This window comes from Phocoena phocoena, chromosome 19, assembly GCF_963924675.1.
Source record: "Phocoena phocoena chromosome 19, mPhoPho1.1, whole genome shotgun sequence".
Lineage (NCBI taxonomy): Eukaryota > Metazoa > Chordata > Mammalia > Artiodactyla > Phocoenidae > Phocoena > Phocoena phocoena.
In genome coordinates, this window is record NC_089237.1 from 11,147,569 (window position 1) to 11,174,576 (window position 27,008).

The window sequence follows — 27,008 nt, forward strand, 5'->3', positions numbered from 1 at the left end:
GAGGTGAGAAGGAGAGCAGCACAAAGGACAGGCCTGGGGAGTGTGGTCTGGGTGACTCAGTATAGGCTGATGCCAGTGATTATGGTAGGGAGCCCAGAGGGTGGGCATGTGTGGAGCATGACGAGGAATTCGGCCATGGATTTGTTCAGAGGTGCCGTCCAGGAGGCGCGTGTAGTGTGAGAAAAGAAGGGAAGCTGAGTCATGGCCACATATGAGGATTAATGGAGGAGGATGGACCAGGGGGAAGAGGTGAGAGACAGCAGTCAGAGCAGTCTGAGGGAGGAGGAGAGGGGCGGACAAAGGGGAAGGAAGAGGAGGAGAGAGGGGTGGAGAAGGAGGAGGAGAAAGAGGGGGAGAGGGGCGGACAAAGGGGAAGGAAGAGGAGGAGAGAGGGGTGGAGAAGGAGGAGGAGAAAGAGGGGGAGAGGGGAGGACAGAGGGAAGATGAGAGGAAGGGAGGGGGCGAGGTGACGATGGTGATGGTAGTGATGGTATCGGTCTTGGCGGTGATGAAAATGATGACGGTAGTGGTGATGGTGATGATGACAACGATGGTGTTGGTGGTAGTGATGGCAGCAGCTTGGCCTAGATAGTGATAGCGGGGATGCGAAGGGCTATAGCAACAATAAGTGTTTTGTGAGGGATGGTGGCGTAAAGCTCCTGAACTTCCAGGGGCCTGAAGCTTTCTTACATGGGACCACCACCTAAGACAGGTGTCCTTTGAGCAGACCTGACCTTCCTCCTCCTACCCAGCAGTTCCCTGGAAGCCCTTGCTTCCTACTTGGGAAGGAGAAGGATGGGGTGAAATGTTTGCAAGACCCCAGACCAAAGGCAGAATTGGCCCAAAGTCTAACGTTATGTTTTTTCCTCCTGGACAGTTCAGAGAAAATCTCTCAGGCATCTCTGTTTCTTGGATCTGAACTTGAGGTGTTGCTCATTGCCATAGAAGGATGGAAATAGCATTATTCATACTCACATTCCTAGTCGAGTAATGTGCAGTAATCTTTACTAGAAACCCCAAAGAAGCACAGGCAGTGCCGCTGCTGCAGCACAGGTTTCCTCATTATGGGATTCTGTCATGAGAAGACCCACCAAGCAGAGACCCCAGCTCCTCCCCCAGGCGCTGCCATTACTCTCCTGCAGCACAACAGCAGTGGTCTGTGTGGCTTCACCAGACCGAGAAGGGCCACCGCTGCCAACTGGGCCACATGGAGCAGAGCCCCTCTTGCCGCCACACCTTCTAACCTCTGGAATGTGCACAAGGAGGGGCCACATCCACAGGGAAGGCGGAGTCTGCAACGGCACTGCTTAGGCCTTATTAGCATGTAGAGTCAGCAGGAGACCATCCTGGAAGGAAATGAAACCTGGAGCCCCATTCCCTTTCATTAAGCCCAGGGCCAGTCTTCCTTTGACCCTTCGTCCCGTTGTTCATTCTTCTGTTTTCTTCCTCTCTCGCATCCCCCGAAACTTCCATGCTTGTTTTTTATTACATCTTGAGATTTGGACTTATAGTAGCAGTGCCCAGCACAAGAGGCAGTATTTTAGAGACTTGCGTTGCCATTCAGTACACCCAGCTACACTTGTCACAGGTCTCCCAAATGGTGAGATGCTTCCTGTGCCACAGCAGTCCCTCCAGCCACAAAGCCATTATCCCGGGCATTCTAGTTTTGAAACAAAACCTTAACATGGTGTGGTGACATTTAATTTAGTGCTTCTCATTTCAAAGCCCTTAAAAATATTAATTAATTCCCATAAAACCCCAGGAGGTTTATTATTAATATCTATAGTGCCTTTCATGCTGGTCCATTAATGTGTCCTTTCTGTGTGATAGGTAAGAAAATGAGGCTAAATCATTTTTTGCATCCCACAGGAGAAGACCTTGATGGAGCCAAGGTCAGAAATAGCGAATCCCTAACTTTATTGACATCTCCGAGTAATGTCAGCCCCTTGACCTTGTGTGTGGTTTGGAAGAACAGCTCTCCTGTTTAGGACTAACCTCGGGGGACAGCGAATGGTCTTTCAGCGGAGCTGAGATTTCACAAATCCTAGCTGGATAGCAGTGCAGAGGGGTGGGCCTGAGGGAAGCTGGGCAGCAGCAGTGAAACGTGGGGCCCAGACAGAGCAGGAAGTACCGTCGCCTCGCGGGATAAGTGCCTCGCAGCACATGGGCACCCAGTGAGCCCTGCCAGCCTGGGAGATGCTGTGCGGCGCAGCTTGTTCATATCTTGGGGCGCTTTGTCTTTGAGTGACTTCTTCACAACTGTATGCCAGGTTTCCTTAGCCCCAGGAGCAAGAACTCCACTCCGTGGGGCAGGTCACAAAATGAGGGGCTCCCCAATCCCTAGGGTTCAGCTTGTGGTCTTTGGTCATCTCCCTCCTCGCCGCCCTGCTCTCTGGCAGTACTGCATGGTATTTTCTCCCGTGTCCCTGCAGCTTCTGACTTGAGAGGTCCTCTGACTCTGAAAATGGGTCCTTTGGGTGACGTGGCTTTTGTGTGAAAGGAGGGGGCCTCCGCCAGCTCCAGGCGGCATGGTGGGCACAGGCCTCCCAGAGGAGGGGTGGGAGGGTGCCTGTGTGTGACTCTGGTGCCCCTTGACCTCGGCCAAGCTGGGCCATGGACCCGAGGCAGTCCACTCTCCACCCTGCACGGGAGGCTGCAGGAGGCTCCTGCGGGACCAGCTCGTAAAGGCAGCTGCAGGGGCATCGGGCTCCCACGCCACGGCCACTCTTATTCAGTAGAGTTGTTTTGAGTGATGACGAAGTGGGCACGCAAAGCGGGCTGTGCTGCTTACCAACAGTGATCACTGTTACACTTACTGATGGCGGGAAATTTCCAGAAGTAAGTATGGGCAGGGGGATAAACACATATACACTGAAGATTTATTTGCTGTTTTCTTCACGTTGTCTGATAAAACCGGCTGTGATTTGAAAGTTATTGATGATCAGTCAGTGCTTTCATACCCGCATAGCAGGAGAGGTGGGTGCAAGAGGGGTGGTTCCCCTCACCATTGCCTCCTGCCCTTACCTCACCAGGCACAGACCCTGCACTCTCTAGAAGTTCCCCACCACCCTACTGCTCCTGGTCATCACTGTGGCAGGGAAGAAAGGGCACATCCCCACACGGCTCTCCTGGGGTGCCCTCTGAATGCGTGGGAAGGAGGCCCCTTCCCTCATTTCTTCTAATGGAACCGTTTGATTTAAGTTGGTTTTCTCACACCTTTGTGGAAATGTTTTGGTTTGGGAGGGGAGCAGTTTCTGTCTCACGTACTGTTGTCCTAACCCTTGAGCCAGCCCCACATGCTCAGAGCTGGCCCCCCAGAGCCCCCTCGGAGGGGAGACATCTCGAAAGCCATTAACCTCATTTGAACTGAGTTCCTTTCCAGTATGATTCCCTGTTACTGCTCTTGGTAGTAAATAAAAATGCTTTCATTTCTTTTGTGCTCACAGGGAAAATAAGTAACAAATTCAGAACTCCTTTTGGCACGCATTAAAATTATTTTGCGATTCAGCCTTTTCCTCTTTGCTGTTTTGCTGCTCCCTCTATGAGCCACCTGGAAGCCTTCCTGGGAGTAGGGAAAATACACGTCCGATATTTCCTAGCATCTCCCTCCACTCCAGCACAGCCCAGTGAGACTTGGTAATGCTTACACTCATACTTCCCTTCAGCCCTTGGGCCTTGTCATTGAAGCTCCTGGTGATAAAATGGTCTTCTGAATTCTTCTGATTATTTCTACCTACCCAGCCAGGATGTCTTTTAAAAAACACATGTATCAAAAAAGCATAGGTATTTATTTTAATTTACATAAAGGCCCAGGTCAACGTGTCTACCAAGGTGGGATGTGATTTGCTGCCTAGTTTGGCCGTTCCAGCAGCTCTGATTCACAGAAAAATCTGAATTCTAGATTTATGCAGGTCATGTCACAGTGGCTGAGGGGTTTGGGCTGAAACAGTAGTTTACCTGGGTCCTATGCTCCGGCAGGTGTTTTGGGGCCGGGGACTCTCTGACTTTTCTCATTGTGCTGATGTGGATGTGGTTCTGGAACACATGTCCAAAGTCATGACATCTTAGTAAAAGGTTTCCTTCTTTGCCCCCAGAACTAGATTTTCATTTATCAACTACTCTCATCTAGTTTTATGGGATTAGCCAAAATTTAGTTGTGTAGAGCGTTAAGGCTCAGTGCCCTGTTTCTGTTTCACCCAGAGCACAAATAAGTAGTTTATTGGTGATGAGTCAGGAATGTTTTCCTGCATCCTTTTTTTTTTGGTGGGGGGGGGGTCACAGGATCTTAATTCCCTGACCAGGGATCAAACCTGGCCCCTGGCAGTGGAAGCTCAGAGTCCTAACCACTGGACTGCCAGGAAATTCCCTCCTCTATCCTTTTCTTAACTGTTTAATATGCAGAATTCCATATAGCAAAGTAGAAGAATTATTGAACATCTAAGTACCCACCTCCTAGACACAACAGTTTTTACATATACACTTTCTAATTTTGTGCTGAAATTCACTTGTGTCACTTCAGGGTCAGATAGGATTCATCATTTTGGTTTGTTTCATTACAGATTATTGTAATCAGTGTCAGTAAAAGTTTGATAGTCACACAGCAACTGTTTGCTAATAACTGAGCATTTTGTGAGGCCATGGGAAGAATATAAAAACAGAGCTGGGTACTGAAAGGCACACATGAAACTATAATCCGTGTCTGCCCTCATGGGGTTTACAGTGTCCATGGAGCTCAGACAGCTTCACAGGAACATATGACAAAGAGTATAAGTTAGTTTAGAGACAGAAAAGATTATTCCTGCCAAAGGGGACCAAGAAGGAATTCTGCACAAGAGCTAGATGTTGAACTGGTGCTCCCAGAACATGTGGTTTAGGTGAGCCAACACAGGCTGAGATGCCCACCTGGCTGGAGGGAGCAGGTGACATGGCTGCCTCCCCAGGCCGGGCACAGGCTCCATGCCCCTGAGTGCCCCATTGTCCTCAGCCCCCACTTCCACACAGACCCCGTCTCTCTTGGGGCCAGCCCTGCTCTGGTAGCATGGGTAATGCGCAGCCCCTCTGTCAGTGTCAGATTAATGCACATTGCCTCAATGAGAATGAATTTGAAAACATCACATTATGTGTTGGCTTTCTCTAGTCTCCTTTGTGACACAGTTTTATTTTACAAATAGCATTCTGGACCTTATGGAAGAAACACAGAGAGAGACCACTTTGCTGGACCCTAACCTGCCACCTCAGGGCAGGGTCCTAAAATTGTCCTGCAGTGGAATAGGGTTGCTATCCTTGTATTAGTTTACTTACAGTTGGAAAAAATTGGGGGAATCTGGAAGAACTTTGTTCTGAGTTTCATCATCCTGAAGCTTCTGTGTTTGTGCCCCCAACGCTCTCAGAACACACGATGCAGTATTTCACCAGGATTTTCTACTGTCAGAAATTGCATTATTAGCACGTATTTAATTAGGTGAAACCAAATGTCATATCTCAAACATGGAGGAACTAATGCTCTGCGAGGTGAGCCACATTTTCCTGTGGTTTCCTCCTGTGTAGCTCTTCATTTTCCTCTGAAAGGTCAGGACGCCTCTCTTTTTTTTTTTTTTTTTTTGTGGTATGCGAGCCTCTCACTGTTCTGGCCTCTCGCATTGCGGAGCACAGGCTCCGGACACGCAGGCTCAGCGGCCATGGCTCACGGGCCCAGCCGCTCCACGGCATGTGGGATCTTCCCAGACCGGGGCACGAACCCGTGTCCCCTGCATCGGCAGGCGGACTCTCAACCACTGCGCCACTAGGGAAGCCCCAGGACGCCTCTCTTAAACATAGGCCGCAGGTCATCCTCAGGCCTCTGTGTCTGCTTTCCATCTCTGCTCCCTCCACCTCCCTGCTCTTCTTTTGAAACAACTTCAGTGGATGCTTCCTGAGCAGCACCCATCACTGTGAGCTGAGCCCTGTGCCAGGTGGCAGGCCCACAGCGGGAGCCATGATGCTTCAAACATAGTTTCCTCGCCGTTCATGTTTCTTGTTCTCACCACTGTTTTCTTCAAGTGATATCATGGCACTGGGTTGGTTTTTTTTGTTTTAAATTTAACATTTTAAACAAAGTTTGAGAACTTTATAAAAATAACAAACATGCACATTATGTTTTGAAAGTCAGAACATAATCCCTACCTAGAGGTAAACCCTTTTAGCTGTGTTTTTTTGGGCAGATATGCCCATATTGTAGAACAATATGTGTAGGCTGCTTTTTACTGATTTATCAACTTGGGGTGTTTTTATTGACTTCCTGGTTTGGCTTTAGTGCTTTTATACACATCACTTCCACGCGACCATCTAGTATGGTTATAAATTTACACTTTCAGTTCTTTTTTATTGGGAATTTACCATTGAAAGTTCTTTGAAAGCAAACAAAAGGAAATGAATATAAAGTGGAGAGACTCTTCTGATGACCACGTGTACCCCTCACCCAGCCTCAGCGTCCTCACCACACTCTTGAAGTTTGCACAGTTTCTAATGAAATAAAATAAGTGTTCGTAACATTATGACTGTGTGAACACTGTTCTCCAAAAAGCCAGGAAACGTGTTTGGACCTAATTCTGGACTCTGTAGTAGTTCCCTGGCCTGCTGGTCTCTCTGGGCTTCGACCCTCACCTTTTACTTGGAGAGGCCCAGAGGAGGTTGGAGTGTCGGGGGGCAGGACCCCTCATAGCTCTCCTTTCAGTGTTTTCCTGGCTGTTCTGGCATATTTATTTTCCACGCGAACTTCAGTAGCAGCTTGTCAAGCTCCGCAAAATAGCTGCTTGTTATATTTATTGGGAACGTGTGAACTCTTAACTGGGAGAGAACTGATGTCTTAAGAATGTGGGTGCATCCTACCCAGGCAGGGAGCATCTCCCATTTGTTCAAGCCTCCTTCTGTTTTCCAGGAGAGTTTTACAAAATTTCCTTGTCAGGGTTTTGTATATTTCTTGTTAAGTTCAGTCTTCTTTGTTGCTTTAGAAGTGGGGGTTCCTTATGATTTTAACCATCTATGGTTTATGTATATATATATAAAGTCTGTTGATTTCTGTGTGTTTACTTTAGGTCCTGCTAATTCAGTGAATCCTTTATGTTCATCAGCAAAGGTCCAGGCAGGAGTAGTGGGAGGGGGTAAGCAGGGCGAATATGACTAAGCAAGAGAGGGGCAGTTTACTTCCTTACTTTGTTGTCTTTTTGAAACTGTTCTCCCTTGCTACTGTATATATTATAGCTTCCTGTGTTTAAGCAAATTCTCTTCCAGGTTCCAGACAGTTTTTCCAAACAGATTCAATGCTTCTAAGAAATACTTTTGATATCACAGGGATGCTACCTTTTACTAGTGTTACCATGTGACAGGCATTACTTATTAATCTCATGAGATCTTCACAGTAGTTCTCAATAAATATTTGTTGAGTAAATGAATGTTTACAACCACCCTGTGAAGTAGTCATCATCCCAGTTTATAGATAGAGAAATTTGAGGTCACTTGTGCAGGGTCCATTAAATGCAGACTTGGAGTAAAGGATGGAGTTGTTTTGTTTTGTTTTTTTAATTTATTAATTTATTTTTGGCTGCGTTGGGTCTTCGTTGCTGTGCACAGGCTTTTTCTAGTTGCAGTGAGCAGGGCTACTCTTCGTTGCGGTGTGCGGGCTTCTCATTGTGGTGGCTTCTCTTGGTGTGGAATACGGGCTCTAGGCGTGTGGGCTTCAGTAGTTGTGGCATGTGGGCTCAGTAGTTGTGGCTCATGGCCTCTAGAGCACAGGCTCAGCAGTTGTGGCACATGGGCTTAGTTGCTCCGCAGCATGTGAGATCTTCCCGGACCAGGGCTCGAACCTGTGTCCCCTGCATTGGCAGGCGGATTCCTAACCACTGTGCCATCAGGGAAGCCCCAGGATGGAGTTTTAATTCTAGGTATTCCCATGAATCCATGATAAGTTTCTTAATTTTTTCTCCTGCAACAGGCGCGGTACAAGCAGAGCCTCGATCCAACTGTGGATGAAGTGAAGAAGCTTTGCACGTCTTTACGTCGAAATGCCAAGGAGGAGCGGGTCCTCTTCCACTACAATGGGCATGGGGTGCCCAGGCCCACTGTGAACGGCGAGATTTGGGTCTTCAACAAGGTGGGCATGCCATAAAAGGTTCCTGTGAACCGAATTCGTTTCTCTTTTTAAAAGAAAATCTGTAAGTTTTGCTGGTTGGCCACAGGTCCTATTCCCCTGTAGCTTCTGTGGAACCATTGATGGCTAATCCGTTTCCACAAACCCAAATGCAGGAAGATTGAATAGGGACTTGGGCCAGTTACCTGGTGGAAGTTTGGGGATTCTTTCTTTCTTTCTTTATTTGGCCTTGCATGTGGGATCTTAGTTCCCTGACTAGGGGTTGAACCTGTGCCCCCTGCAGTAGAAGCGCGGAGTCTTAACCACTGGACTGCCAGGGAAGTCCTGGGGATCTTTTGTATTTCAGTGATAAAAGTTGAAAAATAATCAGGCACAGGGAGTTGTTTCTTTTGTGAAACATGTTAATGAAGTGGCTATCTAGGGAAGTCATGAGGTCTGGGGATCTTCCTTTGAGAATCACTCATGTTCCTAGAAGATAAAATGGTATAAGTATTCCAAAGAGCTAATACGAAGCAAGTCTGCAGACAGGGCTTCAGCTCTGCTCTCTCCAAGGTCAGTGTAGCCAGCCTCCTACAGCCCCTTAATCAAAAGACTGTAGATGAGGGACTTCCCTGGTGGTCCAGTGGCTAAGACTCCATGCTCCCAATGCAGGGGGCCCAGATTCAATCCCTGGTCAGGGAACTATCCCAGGTGCCGCAACTAAGAGTTCGCATGCCGCAACTAAGGATCCCGCATGCAGCAATGAAGATCCCTTGTGCTGCAGCTAAGACCTGGCAGAGCCAAATAAATAAATTAAAAAAAAAATTTTTTTTTTTAAAAAGGGACTTCCCTGGTGGTCCAGTGGTTGGGACTCCATGCTCCCAGTGCAGGGGGCCCAGGTTCAATCCCTAGTCAGGGAACTAGATCCCACGTGCTGCGACTAAGAGCCCACATGCCACAACTGAAAGATCCCACACGTAGCAACGAAGATCCTACGTACCACAACTAAGACCCTGCTCAGCCAAAAAAAAAAAAAAATATATATATATATATATATATATATATATATATATATATATATATTTTTTTTTTTTAAAGACTGTAGATGAAAGTGAGGGGTAAACGACATCCCTTCCCACCATCCTGGGTCCTGTGCTGCAGGCTCTTATCACATCCTTCGAGAGGTAGTGCCTGTAGGTGTGAGCATTCAGCCCACCTGGCAGCTCCTTACACACTGGAACACATGAACCAGGACAGGAGCTCACCACACCTGAGTTCTGACTTCAGCCTCACCACTTGTTAGCCCCAGGACATGGACAAATGAGAAGACTTCCTAGATCTCTGTTCCTTATTGTGGAAGCTCCTTCATAGTGAAGGATTAAAGTACCCAACACACCACTCACATAGTGAACTCTCAGGGGACGTCCACTCTTCCACAGGTGGCCAACAGGTAGGCAGACGGGACAGTCGGGGACCTAGAGGAGACAGAGTGGAGAAGAGGCCTGGACCCAGCTCCTCCCTCAGGATAGTGCCCTCTCTGCCTTGTATGTACCTAGATACCAACTTGATTTTAATCATTTTTATTATTATATAGATTCAAAACTGTAGTTATAAAAGAAGTAGAATTAAAAGAAATATGATGTCATGAACCACCAGCCGTCCACCAGCCAGTTCAGAAAATGAGCCTACAGGGTCCCTGCATGCCCTCCTCACTCTCACCCCTACCCCGCCCTCCCAGGTGACTGGCCCCTGAGTGCTGAGTTGATTGGTACCATGCTTTTTATAGCTTCCCCATCTTTGGGGGCTCTCCAGACACACGGGGGTTGGGTGTTTTCTAGTTGACGGGATTGGGGTCATTCCTGCTCAGTTATGTGCTGAGGGTCATCCCCCGAGTGCTGTGGCTGTGCTTCCTCCCTCAGCCCCGCTGGTGGCCCTCCCAGTGCCTCCTGTGTACACAGACATTGGGTCGGTCTTGTCTTTGTACAGTTCTAAACTGCCTGCGTGTTTCCATTACCCATGTCTTCCCAACACTGGGGGGGTGGTGGGGGTGGAGCACTGCGTGGTGGTGCAGTCCAGTCACCCCAATAACTGTGAGGCTGGTGCCCTCTGGTTTCTGGGTCAGCCACATAGGCTTCCCCTCTTTCAGTGCTGTTTCCTGTTTTTCACTTGGGTTGTGTCTTTTTCTTATTTCTTATTGAAGGAATTCTTTATATTCTAGACAGTAACACTTTACCATTTTTGTTAATTGCAGATGTCCCTGAGTTTATGGCTTGGTTTTTTGGTTTGTCTGTTTGCCTCTGTTCTCTTGTGTTGTCCCTTAGTAGACAGGAGTTCTTTATTTTTTTATTTATTATTATTTTTTTTGCTGTACGCGGGCCTCTCACCGCTGTGGCTTCTCCTGTTGCGGAGCACAGGCTCCGGACGCACAGGCCCAGCGGCCATGGCCCATGGGCCCAGCTGCTCTGCGGCACGCGGGATCCCCCCGGACCAGGGCACGAACCCATGTCCCCTGCATCGGTAGGTGGACTCTCAACCACTGTGCCACCAGGGAAGCCCAGGAGTTCTTTATTTTGAAGTGGTCACTGTTCAGTCTTCCCTTAAGATGTGGGCATTTTGTATCTTCTTTAAGAAGACTTTCCTTATGCCAAGGTTACAGAAGTATTCCACTATGTGTTCTTTCAAAAGTGTATTTTTGTCTATTAATTTGGGTCTTTAATCTACCTGGAACTGATTTTTGCACATACTGTTAGGTAGGGGTTCAAATTCTTTTTTCTTTTTTTTTTTTTTCAAATGGATACCATTACCGTTTAATGCCAGCTTTGGACTCGTCAAGTTTCCTTAGTGAGTGTGTATGTTTCTGAGCTCTCTGTTCTGTTCCATGGGTCTCCCTCTGTGCCCGTAAACTTTTTTTTTCTTAATAAATTTATTATTTTTTAAAATTTTTGGCTGTGTTGTGTCTTCGTTGCTGCACGAGGGCTTTCTCTAGTTGCAGTGAGCAGTGGCTTCTCTTGTTGCGGAGCACGGGCTCCAGGCACGTGGGCTCAGTAGTTGTATGTACCTAGATACCAACTTGATTTTAATCATTTTTATTATTATATAGATTCAAAACTGTAGTTATAAAAGAAGTAGAATTAAAAGAAATATGATGTCGGGCTTCCCTGGTGGCACAGTGGTTGAGAATCTGCCTGCTAATGCAGGGGACACGGGTTCGAGCCCTGGTCTGGGAGGATCCCACATGCCGCAGAGCACCTAGGCCCGTGAGCCACAACTACTAAGCCTGCGCGTCTGGAGCCTGTGCTCTGCAACAAGAGAGACCGCGATAGTGAGAGGCCCGCACACCGCGATGAAGTGTGGCCCCCGCTTGCCACAACTAGAGAAAGCCCTCGCACAGAAACGAAGACCCAACACAGCAAAAATTAATTAATTAATTAATAAACTCCTACCCCCAACATCTTCTTAAAAAAAAAAAAAAAAAGAAATATGATGTCATGAACCACCAGCCATCTCAGTAGTGGACCAGGGCTCAAACCTGTGTCCCCTGCGTTGGCAGGCGGATTCTTAATCACTGCACTACCAGGGAAGCCCCCGTAAACCATTTTAATGAGTATAGGTTTTCAATGATTCTTGACGTTTGGGAAGGCAAGTTTCCCTCCTTTGTTCTTTTTGGTCCTTTGATCTTCCATGAAAATATTAAATCAACTTGCCAATCAGTGGATTAATGGGGGGAGACTCAACATCTTTATATTGTTGAGTTTCCAAACTATGCTCTTTTTAAGCGTTTATCAATAGTATTTTATAATTTCATAAAGGTTTATATATATATTTTTTGGGAGGGGGCTGTGTTTTGTCTCCGTTGCCGTGCGCAGGCTTTCTCTAGTTGCGGCGAGCGGGGGCTACTCTTCATTGCAGTGCGCAGGCTTCTCACTGCGGTGGCTTCTCTTGTTGCGGAGCACAGGTTCTAGGCTTGCGGGCTTCAGTAGTTGTGGCACGTGGGCTCTAGAGCGCAGGCTCAGTAGTTGTGGCCCACAGGCTTAGTTGCTCCATGGCATGTGGGATCTTCCCAGACCAGGGCTCGAACCCGTGTCCCCCGCATTGGCAGGCAGATTCTTAACCACCGCACCAACAGGGAAGCCCGATACTTTATATTTTTTGATGTTGTTAAAAACGTTTGCTATAAAAAATATATTTTGCAAGTTTTTATCAGGGTATATGGCAAGGCAGTTGATTTTTGTACATTTATTTTATGTCTACTAATTTTGCTCTTCTCTCATTGATTCTAATGATTTGTACATATTTTAAAACTTTCTTAACAGACTACCACGTGGTGTGCAAATCGTGGCAGTTTTATTTCTTTCCTTCCCATCTTGTTGTGTTTACTGTTCATATCTTACTGTGCCTCCAACGCCTCCCAGAGCGTGGAGTGGTGACTGCATGTCCTTATCTCACCCCTCATTTCGAAGGGGGTGCCTCCTGTGCGTCAGTGTATGATGTTTGCTATAGATATTTGTAAAAAGAATAAAAAATAAGAAAACCCCTTATCGGATTAAAAAAGTGCCCTTCTATTCCTAGTTTATTTTTTCAAATCATGAATAGATGTTGCTTTTCCCCAAGCCATTATGTGTGTGTGTGTTAGATGACGGTATGATTTTTCTCCTTTAAACTGGAAATGCATTGAAAGGTATATGATTTTCTAATATTAAATATACCTTTCCTTTGTGGGATAACCTAGTGTGCCTTTATCAATTATGTGTTTCATAGAGGGGTTAATTCTGTTGTTGGTATTGTGTTTAGTATTTTTACATCAGTGTTCATGAGTGAGACTGGCTTGGAATATTTCTTTCTCTTGTTTTCTTTGGATAATCAGTGTAACTGTGGCCTCAGAAAATAAGTTGAGGGAGTGCTCCACTTAGATACACAGGGATTGTTTTTGTGAGATTTGAAGTACATGTTGTCTGAATATTGGGTGAAGCTTACAAATCAAGCTGTCGGGCTGGTATTTTGTATGTGGAGAGATCTTTGACTACCTATTTAGTTTCCTTCATTGCTAAAGGGCTATCCAGATGTTCTGTTTCTTCTTGAGACAGCTTTGCTAACTTACTTTTGTAGGAATTTGTCCATTTCAGCTAAATTTTCAAATTTGTTGACAAAACGTGACTCATATTTCCTTATTAATTTATCAGAGTCTGGGTTAGTGATGTTTCTTCATTCATTTTTGATATTGATACTGGATACCTTCTTTCTCTTTTCTTGTTGGTCACTCTTACCAGAGGTTTCTGTATATTTCATTAGTCTTTTCAAAGAATCAACATTTAACTTTCCCTCCTCCAGAAGGATTGAAAGAACAATAGAATGAATACTTTTATACTTTTCATCTATATTCATCAGTTAACACTTTGCCACATTTGCTTTATATCTCTGTATAGATAAATATTTTTTACCTTTGCCATTTGAAAGTTATAGATATCATGACACTAAAAACAAGGACATTTTAGTACATAACTATAATACCCTTAAATTGCTCAAGAAATTTAACATCAACTCTATAATATTGTTTAATACGAAGTCCATAATCAAAATTTCCCACTGCCTCAAAAATGTGTGTTAGTAAGCATTTTATGTTTGTTGATTTGGTTTTGCATTCAGGATCCAGCCCAGGTTCGTGCATTGCATTGAACTGTTAGTCATCTTTCTCAGTCTCCTCGGATATATAGAAAAAGCGATTGCTCTTTGCCTATTTTTCTTTATTGACATTCTTTTTAGTGAGGTTATTTTATTGTCTTCTTGTAGTAAGTTATCATAGTTACATGTCAGTCTTTTTTTAAAAAAATAGGCATTATTTTTTTTACAGCAGTTTTAGTTTTTTGTTTTTTTTTTTTTGCAGTACGTGGGCTTCGCTGTCGTGGCCTCTCCCATCGCGGGGCACAGGCCCCGGACACGCAGGCCCAGCAGCCACGGCTCACGGGCCCAGCCGCTCCGCAGCACATGGGATCCTCCCGGACCGGGGCACGAACCCGCGCCCCCTACATCGGCAGGCAGACTCCCAACCACTGCGCCACCAGGGAAGCCCAGCAGTTTTAGTTTTTAGGAAAATTAAAAAGTACAGAATTTCCACATAATAGTCGTCCCTTGGTCTCCACAAGGGAATGGTTCCGGGACCCACTGCAGTTACCAAAATCTGTGGATGCTCTCCAGTCACTTAGTTGGCCCATCTTATTCACAGTTCCAAATCCCCAGATCAAACCCACTGAGGATCATGTAGTCCTGTATGTATTTAGTGGAAAAAAATCTGCTTATAAGTAGAGCTGTGTAGTTCAAACGCGTGTTGTTCAAGGGTCAGTTGTATTCTCACTCCCTACCTGGCCTACATCTTGCCTCGGTGTGGTATATTTGTTACAGTTGATGATCCAGTATTGATACATTATTACTAACTGGAGTCCATAGTTTATACGAGGGTTTATTCTTCATTTTGTACAGTTCTGTGGGTTTTGCCAAATACATAATGTCATGTATACACCATTATAGTATACTGGGTAGTTTCACTACCCTAAAAATCCTGTGCTCCACCTATATCTCCCTCTCTGCCTGTCCTCCCCAACCCTTGGCAACCACTGATATTTTCACTGTCTCTATAGTTTTACCTTTCCCATAGTGTCATATAGTTAGAATCATAGTATATAGTGTCTTAAAACTGGCTTTTTTTCAATTAGGCTTATGCATTCAAGGTTTCTTCATGTCTAGATAGCTCATTTTCTTTTTACCGCTGAAAAACATTCCACTAGTGAAGGACATCTTGGTTGCTTCCAGTTTTTGGCAATTGTGAATAATGCTGTTCTAAACTTTTGTGCAGATTTTTGTATAGACATGATTTCTTCTCATTTGGGTAAATACCTAAGAGAGCCATTGCTAGACCAGCTGGTATGCTTAGCTTTCTAAGAAATTGCCAAACTCTGTTCCAAAGTGGCTCTGTCGGTTGCATTCCCACCAGCAACGAATGGGAGTTCCTGTTGCTCCACATCTTCCTCAGCATTTGTTGTTGCTGGTGTTTTGGATTTTAGCCATTCTAATTAGGTGCATAGTGGTATCGCATTTTAATTTGCAATTCCTTAACGACATACGATGTTGAGCATCTTTTCATATGCTCATTTGCCGTCTATATATTTTTTTTGTTGGGGTTTCCATATCTTTTGCCCTCTTTTAAATAGGGTTATTTGTTTTCTTACTCAGTTTTAAGAGTTCTTTTAATATTCGGGTACAAGTCCTTTATCAGAAATTCATTTTTAAGATATTTCCTCCCATTCTGTTACTTGTGTTTCCATTCTCTGAAGAGTTGACACTGACTTTTTGGAGAGTCCAGACCAGTTATCCTCTAAAATGTCCCCCATTCTTTGTTTTTTTCATGAGTTTGTATCAGACTGGATAAAAAGCAAAATCAAACTTTGTGCTGTCAGCAAGAGATGCACTTTAAATACAAAGACACATAAAAGTTAAATGTAAAAAGGTATATCATGAAATACTAGTTGAAAGAGAGCTGGAGTGGACATATTACTAATTAGAAAATAGACTTCAGGACAAGGAGTTTTGTCACAGATGAAGAGAGACATTTCACAATGACAGACAGGTCAGGTCATCAGGAAGACATAACTACCTTGAATATGTAGACGGCTAATAGGAGAGTTAAAGATACATAAAGCAAGATTACGAGGGCCAATGAGAGAAAGAAACACATCCATAATCCTAGTTGGATATTTGAGTAACCATCTGGCAGTTATTGATAGGTTAAAACTGGTGTTGATAAAATTGATAATTAAAAACTTTCTCACAAGGAAAACTCCAGTCATGGTATATTATATTTTTCTAATTAAAAAAAAATCAGTTACTATTATAAAAGACTATCAGGGCTTCCCTGGTGGCGCAGTGGTTGAGAGTCCGCCTGCCGATGCAGGGGACACGGGTTCGTGCCCCGGTCTGGGAAGATCCCACATGCCACGGAGCGGCTGGGCCCGTGGGCCATGGCCGCTGAGCCTGCGCGTCTGGAGCCAATGCTCCACAACGGGACAGGCCACAACAGTGAGAGGCCCGCGTACCGTTAAAAAAAAAAAAAAAGACTATCAATCACTCTGACTCAGTTAACAGAACACTGCACCCAATGCCCACAGAACGCACATTGTCCCGGGCAGGTGGACCGCCCACCAAGAAAGGCCTGTGCTGGGTCACAGAAATGTCATAATAAAGTTTGAAGGATTGAAATCATTCAGAGTCTATTCTCCGGCCACAGAATCTGAAATTGTAGGCTAGCTGGAAAATCCTCAAATATTTGGAAATTAAATGACACATGTATGAAAAAAGGTATCACAAGGGATAATAAAAATAATTCAAACTAAACAGTAATGAAAAGACGACTTGTTAAAATTTGTAGGATACAGCTAAAGCAGTGCTTGTATAAAAATGTATAGCTTTATTAAATCCTTATACAGAAGGGAAGAAAAGCTTAAAATAAAAATCTAAATATCTACCTTAAGAAACTAGGAAATGTTGAGCAACGTAAACTCAAGGGAAGTAGAAGGAACAAGTAATAAAGAGCACAAATCAGTAAAATAGAGAACAGGTGGTAGAGAAAGTTAGAGCTAAAATTTGTTTTTTGGAAAACATCTGTAAAATTAACAAGTCTTTGGCTAGGTAGCAAGAAAAAAGAAGATACAATCAACATTTAGGAATGAAAGGGGATATCGCCACATATTCTGTAGACATTGAAAAGATAGGGAATGTTAATAATGTTATACCAATACATTTAATAACTTAAATTAGATGGAAAATGCCTTTTAAAATACAGCTTTCTGAAAGCGACCCAAAATGAAATAGAAAATCTGAATAGCCGTAGATCAATCAAAGAAATTGAATTCACAGTTAAAAACCTTCTTACATGTTGACTCATGGATATTTTTATGTAAGTATCATCTTATCATCAAAGTGTTTCCTGATCACTATATGTAAAGTGTTAAATCATAGACGGAAAAAGGGAAGTGTTCTTCATGATGCATAGGAAGTACAGTTTACAGCAAAACGGGAAAGTGAATGTTTTCTGTTTCCATCAACATTTGCACTGTCTGCACCAGGGGTTCTCAAAGTACAGGTCCCAGACCAGTAGCAGCAGTATTCTTGGAATTTATAATACATGCAGATTATCAGACCCCACCCAAGGCTTATGGAAGCCTATTCTGGGGAGGGGCCCAGGTATTTGCATTGTAACGAGCCCTCTAGGCCATTCTGATGCACTCTCATTTGAGAATCCTTCCTCCATAAATCTGGTTTTCAAATATAGGACATCTGAGAAGTCAGTTAAGATATGGTCTAAGGTTTTATGTCTCAGCATCAAGAAAACAATATTTTTTAAAAACTTTAAAGCTCTTATAAAGAGATAGCCCAAAGTTTTCTATCACTTCTCCTGAAGAAAGAGAATTTTTACTGATGGTCTTCAGCTATTGCAAGCAAACACAAAAATGCTAGAAAGGTCAAGTTTACAATAAAATTAACAGCTTTTTTTGGAGAGGGGGACAACTGCTGTATTCTCAATATATAAAGTAACAATTACAACAAATGTTAAATGTGGTCTGGCACAAATATTGCTTTTAAAAAATCACAAATACATCTTTTTGATAATAGCACATTTAAAAACCTTTATGATCCGTCTTTCAACAGACTCAATAATGAACTATATACTAAATCAGAGTAAGAGGCATCTATTTGATAGTGATGTGCAGTTTTTCCAAACCAATAAATTCTATTATTTAAATAACATTTATTTCGCATTACTCATAAGGTAAACAATTATTGAACTGTAGTAAAGGAAAGGCAGAGAAAGTATCAGCAAAGCCAATAAACCTTCAGCCTTAAGGATTTTAAGGGACTAGGAGTTTGCTTGTGACTTAAACCCTGCAGTGTTTGGTTCACAAGTACCATTGCCCCATACCTAACATCTCTGGGCCATCACCTCCCAATACCGGTTCCTTCAGAAGGAAGATGAATCTTCTGCTTACCCATGCTCCTCTGCTCTCCTCGGAGGACAGCTGTATGCAGACGCCCTTACTGTCCAGGGAAAGCCAGGATGACACATCCAGATATGCCTGTGGTTCCTGTCTGTGAGGTCAGAGGAAGCATGCATCCTTGGGGGCTTTACCGGGAAGCCCTTAGGAGGATGCCATTTTACTATGGCTAAGACTTCTGACTCATATTCTGAGCTCTTTGGCAGAAGATGTACAGACCTTCCTAAACTTACAGTGGGGTTATGCCCCATAAACCTATCATAGTTGAAAATACCAAAAGCTGAAAACACCTGTGCTATACCTAACCTACCAAACATCATAGCTGAGCCTCGCCTACTTCAAACATGCTCAGAACACTTACGTTAGCCTGCAGTTGGGTGGAATCATCTAACACAGAGACTATTTTATAATAAAGTGTTGATTGTCTCATGTAATTTTTATTGAATACTGTACTGACAGTGAAAAACAGAACAGTTGTCTGGGTACAGGATGGTTGTAAGTGTATCAATTGTTCACCCTCGTGATTTCGGGCTGACTGGGGGCTGTGCTCGCTGCCACTGCCCAGCATCATGGGAGAGGATCGGACCGCATATCGCTAGCCTGGGAAAGAACAACATTCAAAGTATGGTTTCTACTGAATGTGTGTTGCTTTGCACCATGTAAAATCAAAGACTATAAGTTGAACCATCGGGAGTCAGGGACTGTCTGAACTTAGAATCTGCTCGGAGATGGAGAGTTGCTTCCTAGGAGGTCGCCGGCTTTACCTGGAGAACAAAGTGCCCTTCCTCCGAGCTCCTGTCCCAGGGCTCAGTGCTTGGCTGCCTCTGTGGTTGACTCAGCTGTGATGACAGTCTGATGAAGCATGTGGCTTTTTTTTTTTTTTTGATGTTTAATATAACCTGACAGATAAAGTGGAGTGTAATGAATAAATTATTTAAAACCTATTTCTATGTTGGAAATGAAAACATGGCCTTGAGTATGTTTTTTCAAGAGAAAGGAAAGACGCTTTGATTAGGAATTCTCTGTGCTCATAGTTTTTGGTGGGGGGCGAAACCAAACCATTGCCTGAAAGGCTGTGGAGTGTTTCTGGGAGCCTTCAGTGCGTGGGGGACTTCGACTTCTCCAGCTTGTGTAGGTTGGTTCAGCCTAGAAGACACAGGGATAATTGCACGGGGTGGAAACAGTTGCACTTCAGGTGTTGTTTCTGTTCTGTTCACTCGCTGCAACACCAGGGCTGTCATCCTGCAGGCTCCCTTTGCAGGTTTGCAGGACCGTGATTCTGGCCCGAAGCTTGACAAACTCCCCAGGATCCTTCTGAGATGGGAAATGAGATCCACCTGCTCGTGTTCCAATAAGGATTCGTTCTCAAAGGCCATTTTCCTCCATATGGTTTAATACAGTTGATTTTGTATCCCTAAGGAAAACAGACTTCCACGTTTCACAGGCTTACTAAACTACAGATATACAGCTACTGCTTTAAATGAAATCATCTCTCCTCAAAGACTTTGGTTCTCACCAGGGGAGGTTCCCCCTCAGGGTGCATTTGGCAGTGTCCAGAGACCTTTTTGGTTGTCACAACTGGGCAGAGAGGGGGAAGTGCTGTTGGCAGGGCTGCTGCCAAGCCTGATGCAGTGCCCGGGATGAGCCCCACACTGACCAGCCTCAAACGTCCACAGTGCTGGGGGTGTCTCCACTTCAGCCACAGAGGCCCTTGCTGCTCAGAGCCTGCCACCCACCATGCAGCCCATCTGTGTGGAGGTGTGGGTCCAAGCCATTTTCTGTGGCTGAGCATCCCTGTGGACGGTATAAGGTGCCAGACCCTCTCACAACTAAAAATCATGAGGCTAAAGACCAATTCCGAAAGCTCCTTGTATGCTGCCCTTCGGACAAGCATTAGAAAATGGAGGTGCTTCTGCCCTCCAGTGGGACTGGGTGGCTGACAACTCCACTTGAACCATTTCCGTGGCAGCCAGTGGCACAGGGAATGAAAGGGAAAACCCTTAACGAGTTTCCTGATGGATTAGTGCTTTATTATTTTAATGAGTCACCATTAATTACCTTTGCATCTCAGAAATTTAGAAAGTAACTTTTGATTTGGGGGAAATATAAAAATTACATTTTAGTTCAAAAGGCCAGACCTCAAAACACAGTTAAAATATATTTTATTGCGTGCTGCTTTGCTGCCTTTGGGGCCTTCTGGGGCTGTACCTAGAAGGCAGCAAAGAAGACAGCATCGCCCTTTTCCAGCAGTCACTTGGATGACGTGGTGGCAGGAATGGGGTCAGAACTGCCCCAGCCATATTCGGCCGCTCCTCACTGAGCTAGAACCTTGTGGGAAGAAGATAAACAGCAGAGTGTGGCTGGCATAGAAAAATGTGATGATTTCCCTTTAATTGGGTGTCCCTGCCCAATTAAAGGGTTCCTTTTGGCCCTTTTCTCCCCCATAGCAGTGGGGGCTGCAGGTGAACAAGGGGAGGGATGCTGCTGGGCAGAGGGCCGGAGAGGAGTGCTCTTCCCTGCTGGGCCCAGGGAGGCGCTGACTTGTGTCCTGCTCTGTCCAATGCAGCATGTGCTGAAGCCTTTTTACCTGTGCAGATAACATGTAATGCCTGCTCATTATGAACCAGTGACCGAACGTAAAGTGTGTTATAGTGAACCCTGGAGCTTACCCTTTTCCTTCCTCCTTTTAATAGTTGTGTGCATTTTGTCTTTTAAAAAAAACAAGTAATTTCTATTCTAAAAGGTTGCAAGAGAACAGAAGTTTTAAAAGAAACAGATATGACACTTTCTTACCACCCCACACCCCTGTCACCTCCCCAGTCAGAGACAGCAGTCCTTAGCAGTCCTGTGTTCTTCTTTCAGCACCATTTATAGGACCTTTCACTCAGCACGTTTCTGCTGAGTCCTCATTTCATTCAGCTTAAGTGCTGGGCATGTGGTGCTTTACACACAAAACAGGATATTATATGTGAGATTCTAAGACTTGCATTTTTAAAATCATGACAAGCCTCTGACATCTCTCCATGTCAGTGCATATAAATAACCTTGCATGGTGTTTCATAACGTGGGTGTATGGGCCCCCTTTGCTTAATGATCCCTTCATATTGGATATATTAGGATCCAAGATTGGTTGTGATAGTCCCTGTGGGCCGTCTGGGACTGCTGTGGCATCGTCGTGACATGGGGCCCAGGCCCCTTCTATCACACAGCTCTGTTGTCCCCCTGCTTATGTCTTCTGCCATGTTCACTCCTCCCGGGAAGGGAAAGAGGGCGGCACTTATAATTTAGACACATTTCTGATCATGTCCCATTGGCCAGAATTGGGCTGCAAGATCAGACTTAGCTGCAAAGGAAACTGGGAACTGTGCTCAGCTAAACTTGCATTGAGGATGAAGAGGGGAAAAATAGATGTTAGACTGGCAGTCTTTTCCACAGTAGCATGTAGACAGCTTACAGGTTTTTACCAGTGAAAGTATTATACATCCTTGTATGTACATTTCTGTATACAAATGCAAGTATTTCTATAGGATGGACACCTAGAAGTCAAGGGTATGTACAGTAAAAATTTTAAGAACCACCCAAATTGCCTTCCAAAAATAGCTTCCTCAATTTATACTTGCACCAACGATAAGCCAGCACCCTGTTGAACATTGTGGTCAGCATGGAGTATTATTCATACTTAAAACTTCTTTCCAGTTTGCTGGATGAAGATAGGTAGATGGATGATTCTCATTGTAATTTGCATTTCCATGATTAATCGAGAGCGTGAAACTTTCATAGTTGTTGATCATTCATGTTTCTTCCGTGAATTGCCTGTGTGAAGCTTTTGCCTATTGTCTATCGTTTTTGTTGTTTTGTCTTTGTTGATCTGCAGCAGAAGCTTATATACACACACACATTCTAAATATAGAGCCGACGTCACATATGTTGTACCTACTTTATTCTTAAATTGCTTGTCACAGGTATGTGTTTTTATCAGAATTATATAATTTTTACATTGCTCTATTTTTCTTTAACGTTTCTAGGTTCTATATGTTTAAGAAGGTCTTTCTTACACCAAAATAAATTTTTAAATCTTTTATTCTGCTTTTGTATTTATTTTTAAAATCTGTCCTGATTGTGTGTGGAATCTCAGATGGCAATATTGAATGGTTAGTTGGATTTTACAAGTATCACTTGTTGAATTGTTCATTCTTTCTTCACTGAGTTAAAATGCCACCTTCATTACAGTTATATATGTGACTCTGTTTCTGGGCTTTCCCTCCTGTTGATTTGTTTGTCTCGCCTTCCCCAGTACCATCCTGTAATTACCGTAGATTTATAGTGTATTTAATATCTGCTAGCGTGAGTCCTCACTCATTATTCCTCCTTTACAATTTTTTTTGTGTTGTGCTATTCTTATACCTTTCTCTTCAGCATTAACTTTAGAATCAGCTTGTCAGATTCCATTAAGGAAACCCCTGATGGTATTTTGATTGGGCACTGCCTTTATAGATTCATTAGGGAAGAACTGCCGTCTTTAGAATCCTTCTGTGAGAGTTTACTTAGAGCATATCCAAGTGTTCTCTTACTCGTGCAGTGACGAAGAACAAGACACCAGGTGATGGCAGTTTAGCAAGGTGAAATGGCACAGTGTGAGCAGAGGGTGGTCTCCTCGTGGTAGAGATGTCTGCAGCCCCACCACACCTGTGCTGTCGGCACATCCTCCCCGTCTGGGATGGGACTTGCATCTGGTGACGTGTGTGCATATCAAGAAGGCCTCTGCCGCCACCACCTTGATGACAGTCTTCTACAGGCCTGGTTTGGTCTTTCTGTCTTCTGTTCCTTTTCCCCTTTGCATTAGAAACAATCCTCTTGGCAATACCAGAGGCAATGTTTGTGGCTTAGCTTTGAGGAAACACAGTCACCTTTACTGTAAGTGCACAGAATTGATTTCTGCTACAGTGTCACTACTTAAACTATTGGTGCCTGAGGAAGGATAAATAAGTGATGGCGTTCTATGCAGAAGAATTGCTTAAAAATGTTACCTTTGGGGCTTCCCTGGTGGTGCAGTGGTTGAGAGTCCGCCTGCTGTTGCAGGGGACACGGGTTCGTGCCCCGGTCCGGGAAGATCCCACATGCCGCGGAGCGGCGGGGCCCATGAGCCATGCCTGCTGAGCCTGCGCGTCCGGAGCGTGTGCTCCGCAATGGGAGAGGCCAGAACAGTGAGAGGCCCGTGTACCACAAAAAAAAAAAAAAAAAAAAGAAAAATGTTACCTTTGAGTGAGGATTTTAGTCATTTCTCTGGTGAGATGAGGACCATTCCTCTCTATGTTTACCAGTAATAGCTGGAGTGTTTTCAAGTACTGAAGAGTACAGTGTGTCCAGAAAAATATTTCACTTAGCAGATTCATGCTAATATGTTATTGTTCTGTGATTTGAAAAAAAAATTATGGAGCCAAATCTATTTGTACTCCTTCAATGTGATCTAAATCATCTAGAGGATAAAGTGCTTATGGGTAGCTCTGAAATTAAAGGGGCAAGAGGGAAAACATGCACATTTGAGGACCCGATCAACTTTTCTGAGCTCATCTTCTTTATAATCGAGGAGCGTGTTCTGCTGTATAAGCCCAGAGAAGTTACGGAGTAAATGGTGAGCAGGAATGGTGTGAAGTAGCATGCGTGGCCTTGGGATTTATAAGAGAAAGCTGTGGTTTGGCTGCAAGAGGGTGGGAGAGGAAGGGTGGGTGTGAAGGCCTCGTTGTGGGACACGTGGAGGGAAATCCCTCAGTGGAGTGAGTGCGCTCCCAGGGGGCAGCGAGAGCTGAACAGGGGAGGAGAGGAGCTCGGGATTGAACTGTGCCACCGCCCGGTTCTACCTGATGAAACAGAGTGTGGGCAGATGGTGGGGAGGTTAGTTTGTTGCTGTTCACAGTGGGTAGAGATGGCAGCTCAGGAACGCTCTGTGCAGCGGGCCCCATGCATGGGACCCTCTTGGAGGTGCAGGTGCTGGTGAGCAGGCAGAGTTCGCCAGGTGTGAGTCACAAACATGCACTGTTTTCTTTTCCAGAACTACACTCAGTACATCCCCCTGTCTATATATGACCTGCAGACATGGATGGGCAGCCCCTCCATATTCGTCTACGACTGCTCCAACGCTGGTCTCATTGTCAAGTCCTTCAAACAGTTTGCCCTGCAGAGGGAGCAGGAGCTGGAGGTGAGGCCCTGAACACACTGGGCGGTGGGGGTGGCCGTGGGGGACTATTGGCCTGGAGCTGTGGTTTTGTTTCTTTGGGTGGGGCAGGCTCAGAGTGCTCAGTGCAAGGTGGTGGGGTCCACGACAAAGAACTTGGAAAGGACTCAGGACAAGCTCTTGGGCTTATTTTTACACCTCGTTTTACCCAGCATCATTTTTAATCCGAATTTTAATTAAGTGATAAAATTAATAGAGTTGAATTGTGCTTCAGTGGGCTCTGCCTTCGAGATAAATGTGAAAATAAAGCAGACACATTTATTTTCGGAGAAATGGACCCGTGTCTGGGCACAGTCTTCAGTTCCACCCGCATCTTAGTTATTGCCCTCATTTTTTTGTCTTTTGTGTTGGAAAAAAACCCCTACTACGCTAAATACAGAAAACAAAACAGCTACAGCTGCCGTTGGTGCCTTCCATTTAAAGAACTGGAGAGCCTGTGTAGTGCTCTGATCGTGAAGAAACGTTTTCCTTGGTTGTTTTAAGTAATATTTGATGTTTGAATTAAACAGTGACTTCTGAAGAGGCACTTTCAGTTAAGAGGCCTCCATCCTATGGCCTGCACGAGAGTGAGAATAAAATATTCTGCAGCCTCCAGGGGGTCATGAATTTCAACTGGTTGCAGTGCAGGAAATTCTCAATTCAGGAACAGAAATGGCACTGAGTACATGTTTCCTCAAGCCTTTTTGGGTCTATCCAATTTTAATGTATTGTTATGTTTTTCACATTTCATCAGAGGATATTGCTGAAATAATCAGCAAAAAAATTTGAAATTCTACTTGGGTGAACTTAACTTGTCATACAGTTAATTTATAAATATTTTATAAATTAAAATATTTATAAATTAAGCCCTTATGCAGAACTTTGCACCAGAGTGACTGATAAATTACCCTTTATCCCAGTGCCACAAGTTGTTATTGTTACTATTTGCATTCTAGAATAAGAGAAGGGAAAGGTCAAGTTTTATATCATTAAATTTTTACCTTGCTTTTAGGCATTTCATCTAAGTTTATCCAAGGGATAGGTTATCTTATGAGTGCTAAAAACTCAAAGCACCAAGAGGTAATTGCTTTTCCTCGCATCAAGTAATAAATCTTGAAAAAACATTTTTTTTGTTTTCCATTTAAAATGTGTAAATAAAAATGCCAAAGAATCCAGCCTGATATTTATCCCCAACTTATGAGCTTCAGGGTGATTAAGGAAAGACCAATACATCCGCCTTTGTTAATTAAAACATGTTAAATAGGGCTTCGCTGATGGCACAGTGGTTGAGAGTCCGCCTGCCCATGCAGGGGACACGGGGTTAGTGCCCCGGTCCGGGAAGATCCCACATGCTGCGGAGCGGCTGGGCCCGTGAGCCATGGCCACTGAGCCTGTGCTCCGCAACGGGAGAGGCCACAATAGTGAGAGGCCCGCGTACTTCAAAAAAAAAAAACAAAAAACAAAAAAAACATGTTAAATATAGTCCCTCTCCCACCCTTCTCAGCAGAAGACAAGCATTTCCCTCTTATGCTGTAGCACTTGGAGTATCTGCTCTGTCGGTTCTGTAAATGTTCTCTGTATGTTGCCAAGGATTAATCAGCCTAAGAAACTGTTCATTTCATTGAATGCGACAAAAAAGTTTTCCATGCATCTTTTTGGGGTGAGGAGGGAAATGTTTAATTGACTAATTCCTCATGGAGGAGAATAAATGAAAAATATGTTATCTGAAGTGGCAAATAGATGGCAATGTAAAGTTATACCATATGTTTTATAATTAGCTCTGACTTTTATCTTCATTCTTTTCTTAATTACAGTGCAGATAAGTCTTACGGTTTTCCATTACACTTACTGTTATTGGCTGTTGTTCAGCTGGTCTCTTGCATCAACAGCGGAAATTAAAATGATAAAATTGGCTCCCAGCTAATATCTTAATGTTCATGTTAGTCATTTTTTTATCTGCTGTAGAAACAGCAATCCTGTGTGGCCTCTTAGGTTTATTCTTTAAAAAAATTCTTTCCCTGTCTACAGTTGGCCAGATTCTTTGTAAATTTATGATACATTTTAACTTTTATTGGGTAGATGATAACATGAAACTGAAAGAAACTGGCGGGTAAAATGGTTTGTGCCAGAGTTTAAAAAATAAAGAGGGTAAAAATGATTAAATATAATGCAAGAAAATAGTTACCTGGACCAGAAAGCCTCCAAGTAATAAACATTAGCACAAATATGAGTGACATAAATTTTAAGAGAGGGTTATCAGCTTTCATATTCTTGGACTTCCATCTCAAAGGAACACTGCAGGTGAAGTAGAAGATGCCTCCATGAAAGCATGGCATAAATTACTGCACACAATTGAAACTTCATCATAGCCAGGAAAAATGCATGTCTGTCCCTCAGTAATGGTCTCTACGTTTTTCCTTGTGTCATATTGCTTTGTAATTTGAAAACTAAGGAAAGTCTTCAATTCTCTCTGCTTTCCATGTTTTTTTTTTTAAGATAAATTTTGTGTGTGTGTGTGTGTGTGTGTGTGTGTGTGCGGTACGTGGACCTCTCACTGTTGTCGCCTCTTCTGTTGCGGAGCATAGGCTCCAGATGCGCAGGCTCAGCGGCCATGGCTTACAGGCCCAGCCGCTCCGCGGCATGTGGGATCCTC

General features: G+C 44.1%; 1 protein-coding gene across 2 annotated transcripts in view; it reads left to right on the forward strand.

The window, feature by feature from the left end:
- Window positions 1–27,008, forward strand: part of RPTOR (regulatory associated protein of MTOR complex 1) — a 343,232-nt gene that overhangs the window by 145,860 nt on the left and 170,364 nt on the right. For both annotated transcript variants that reach the window (XM_065898159.1, XM_065898160.1), the window contains exons 4-5: window positions 7,970–8,128; window positions 24,194–24,340. In XM_065898159.1, the coding sequence (XP_065754231.1) occupies window positions 7,970–8,128; window positions 24,194–24,340 (306 nt within the window). The remainder of the gene's footprint in view (window positions 1–7,969; window positions 8,129–24,193; window positions 24,341–27,008) is intronic.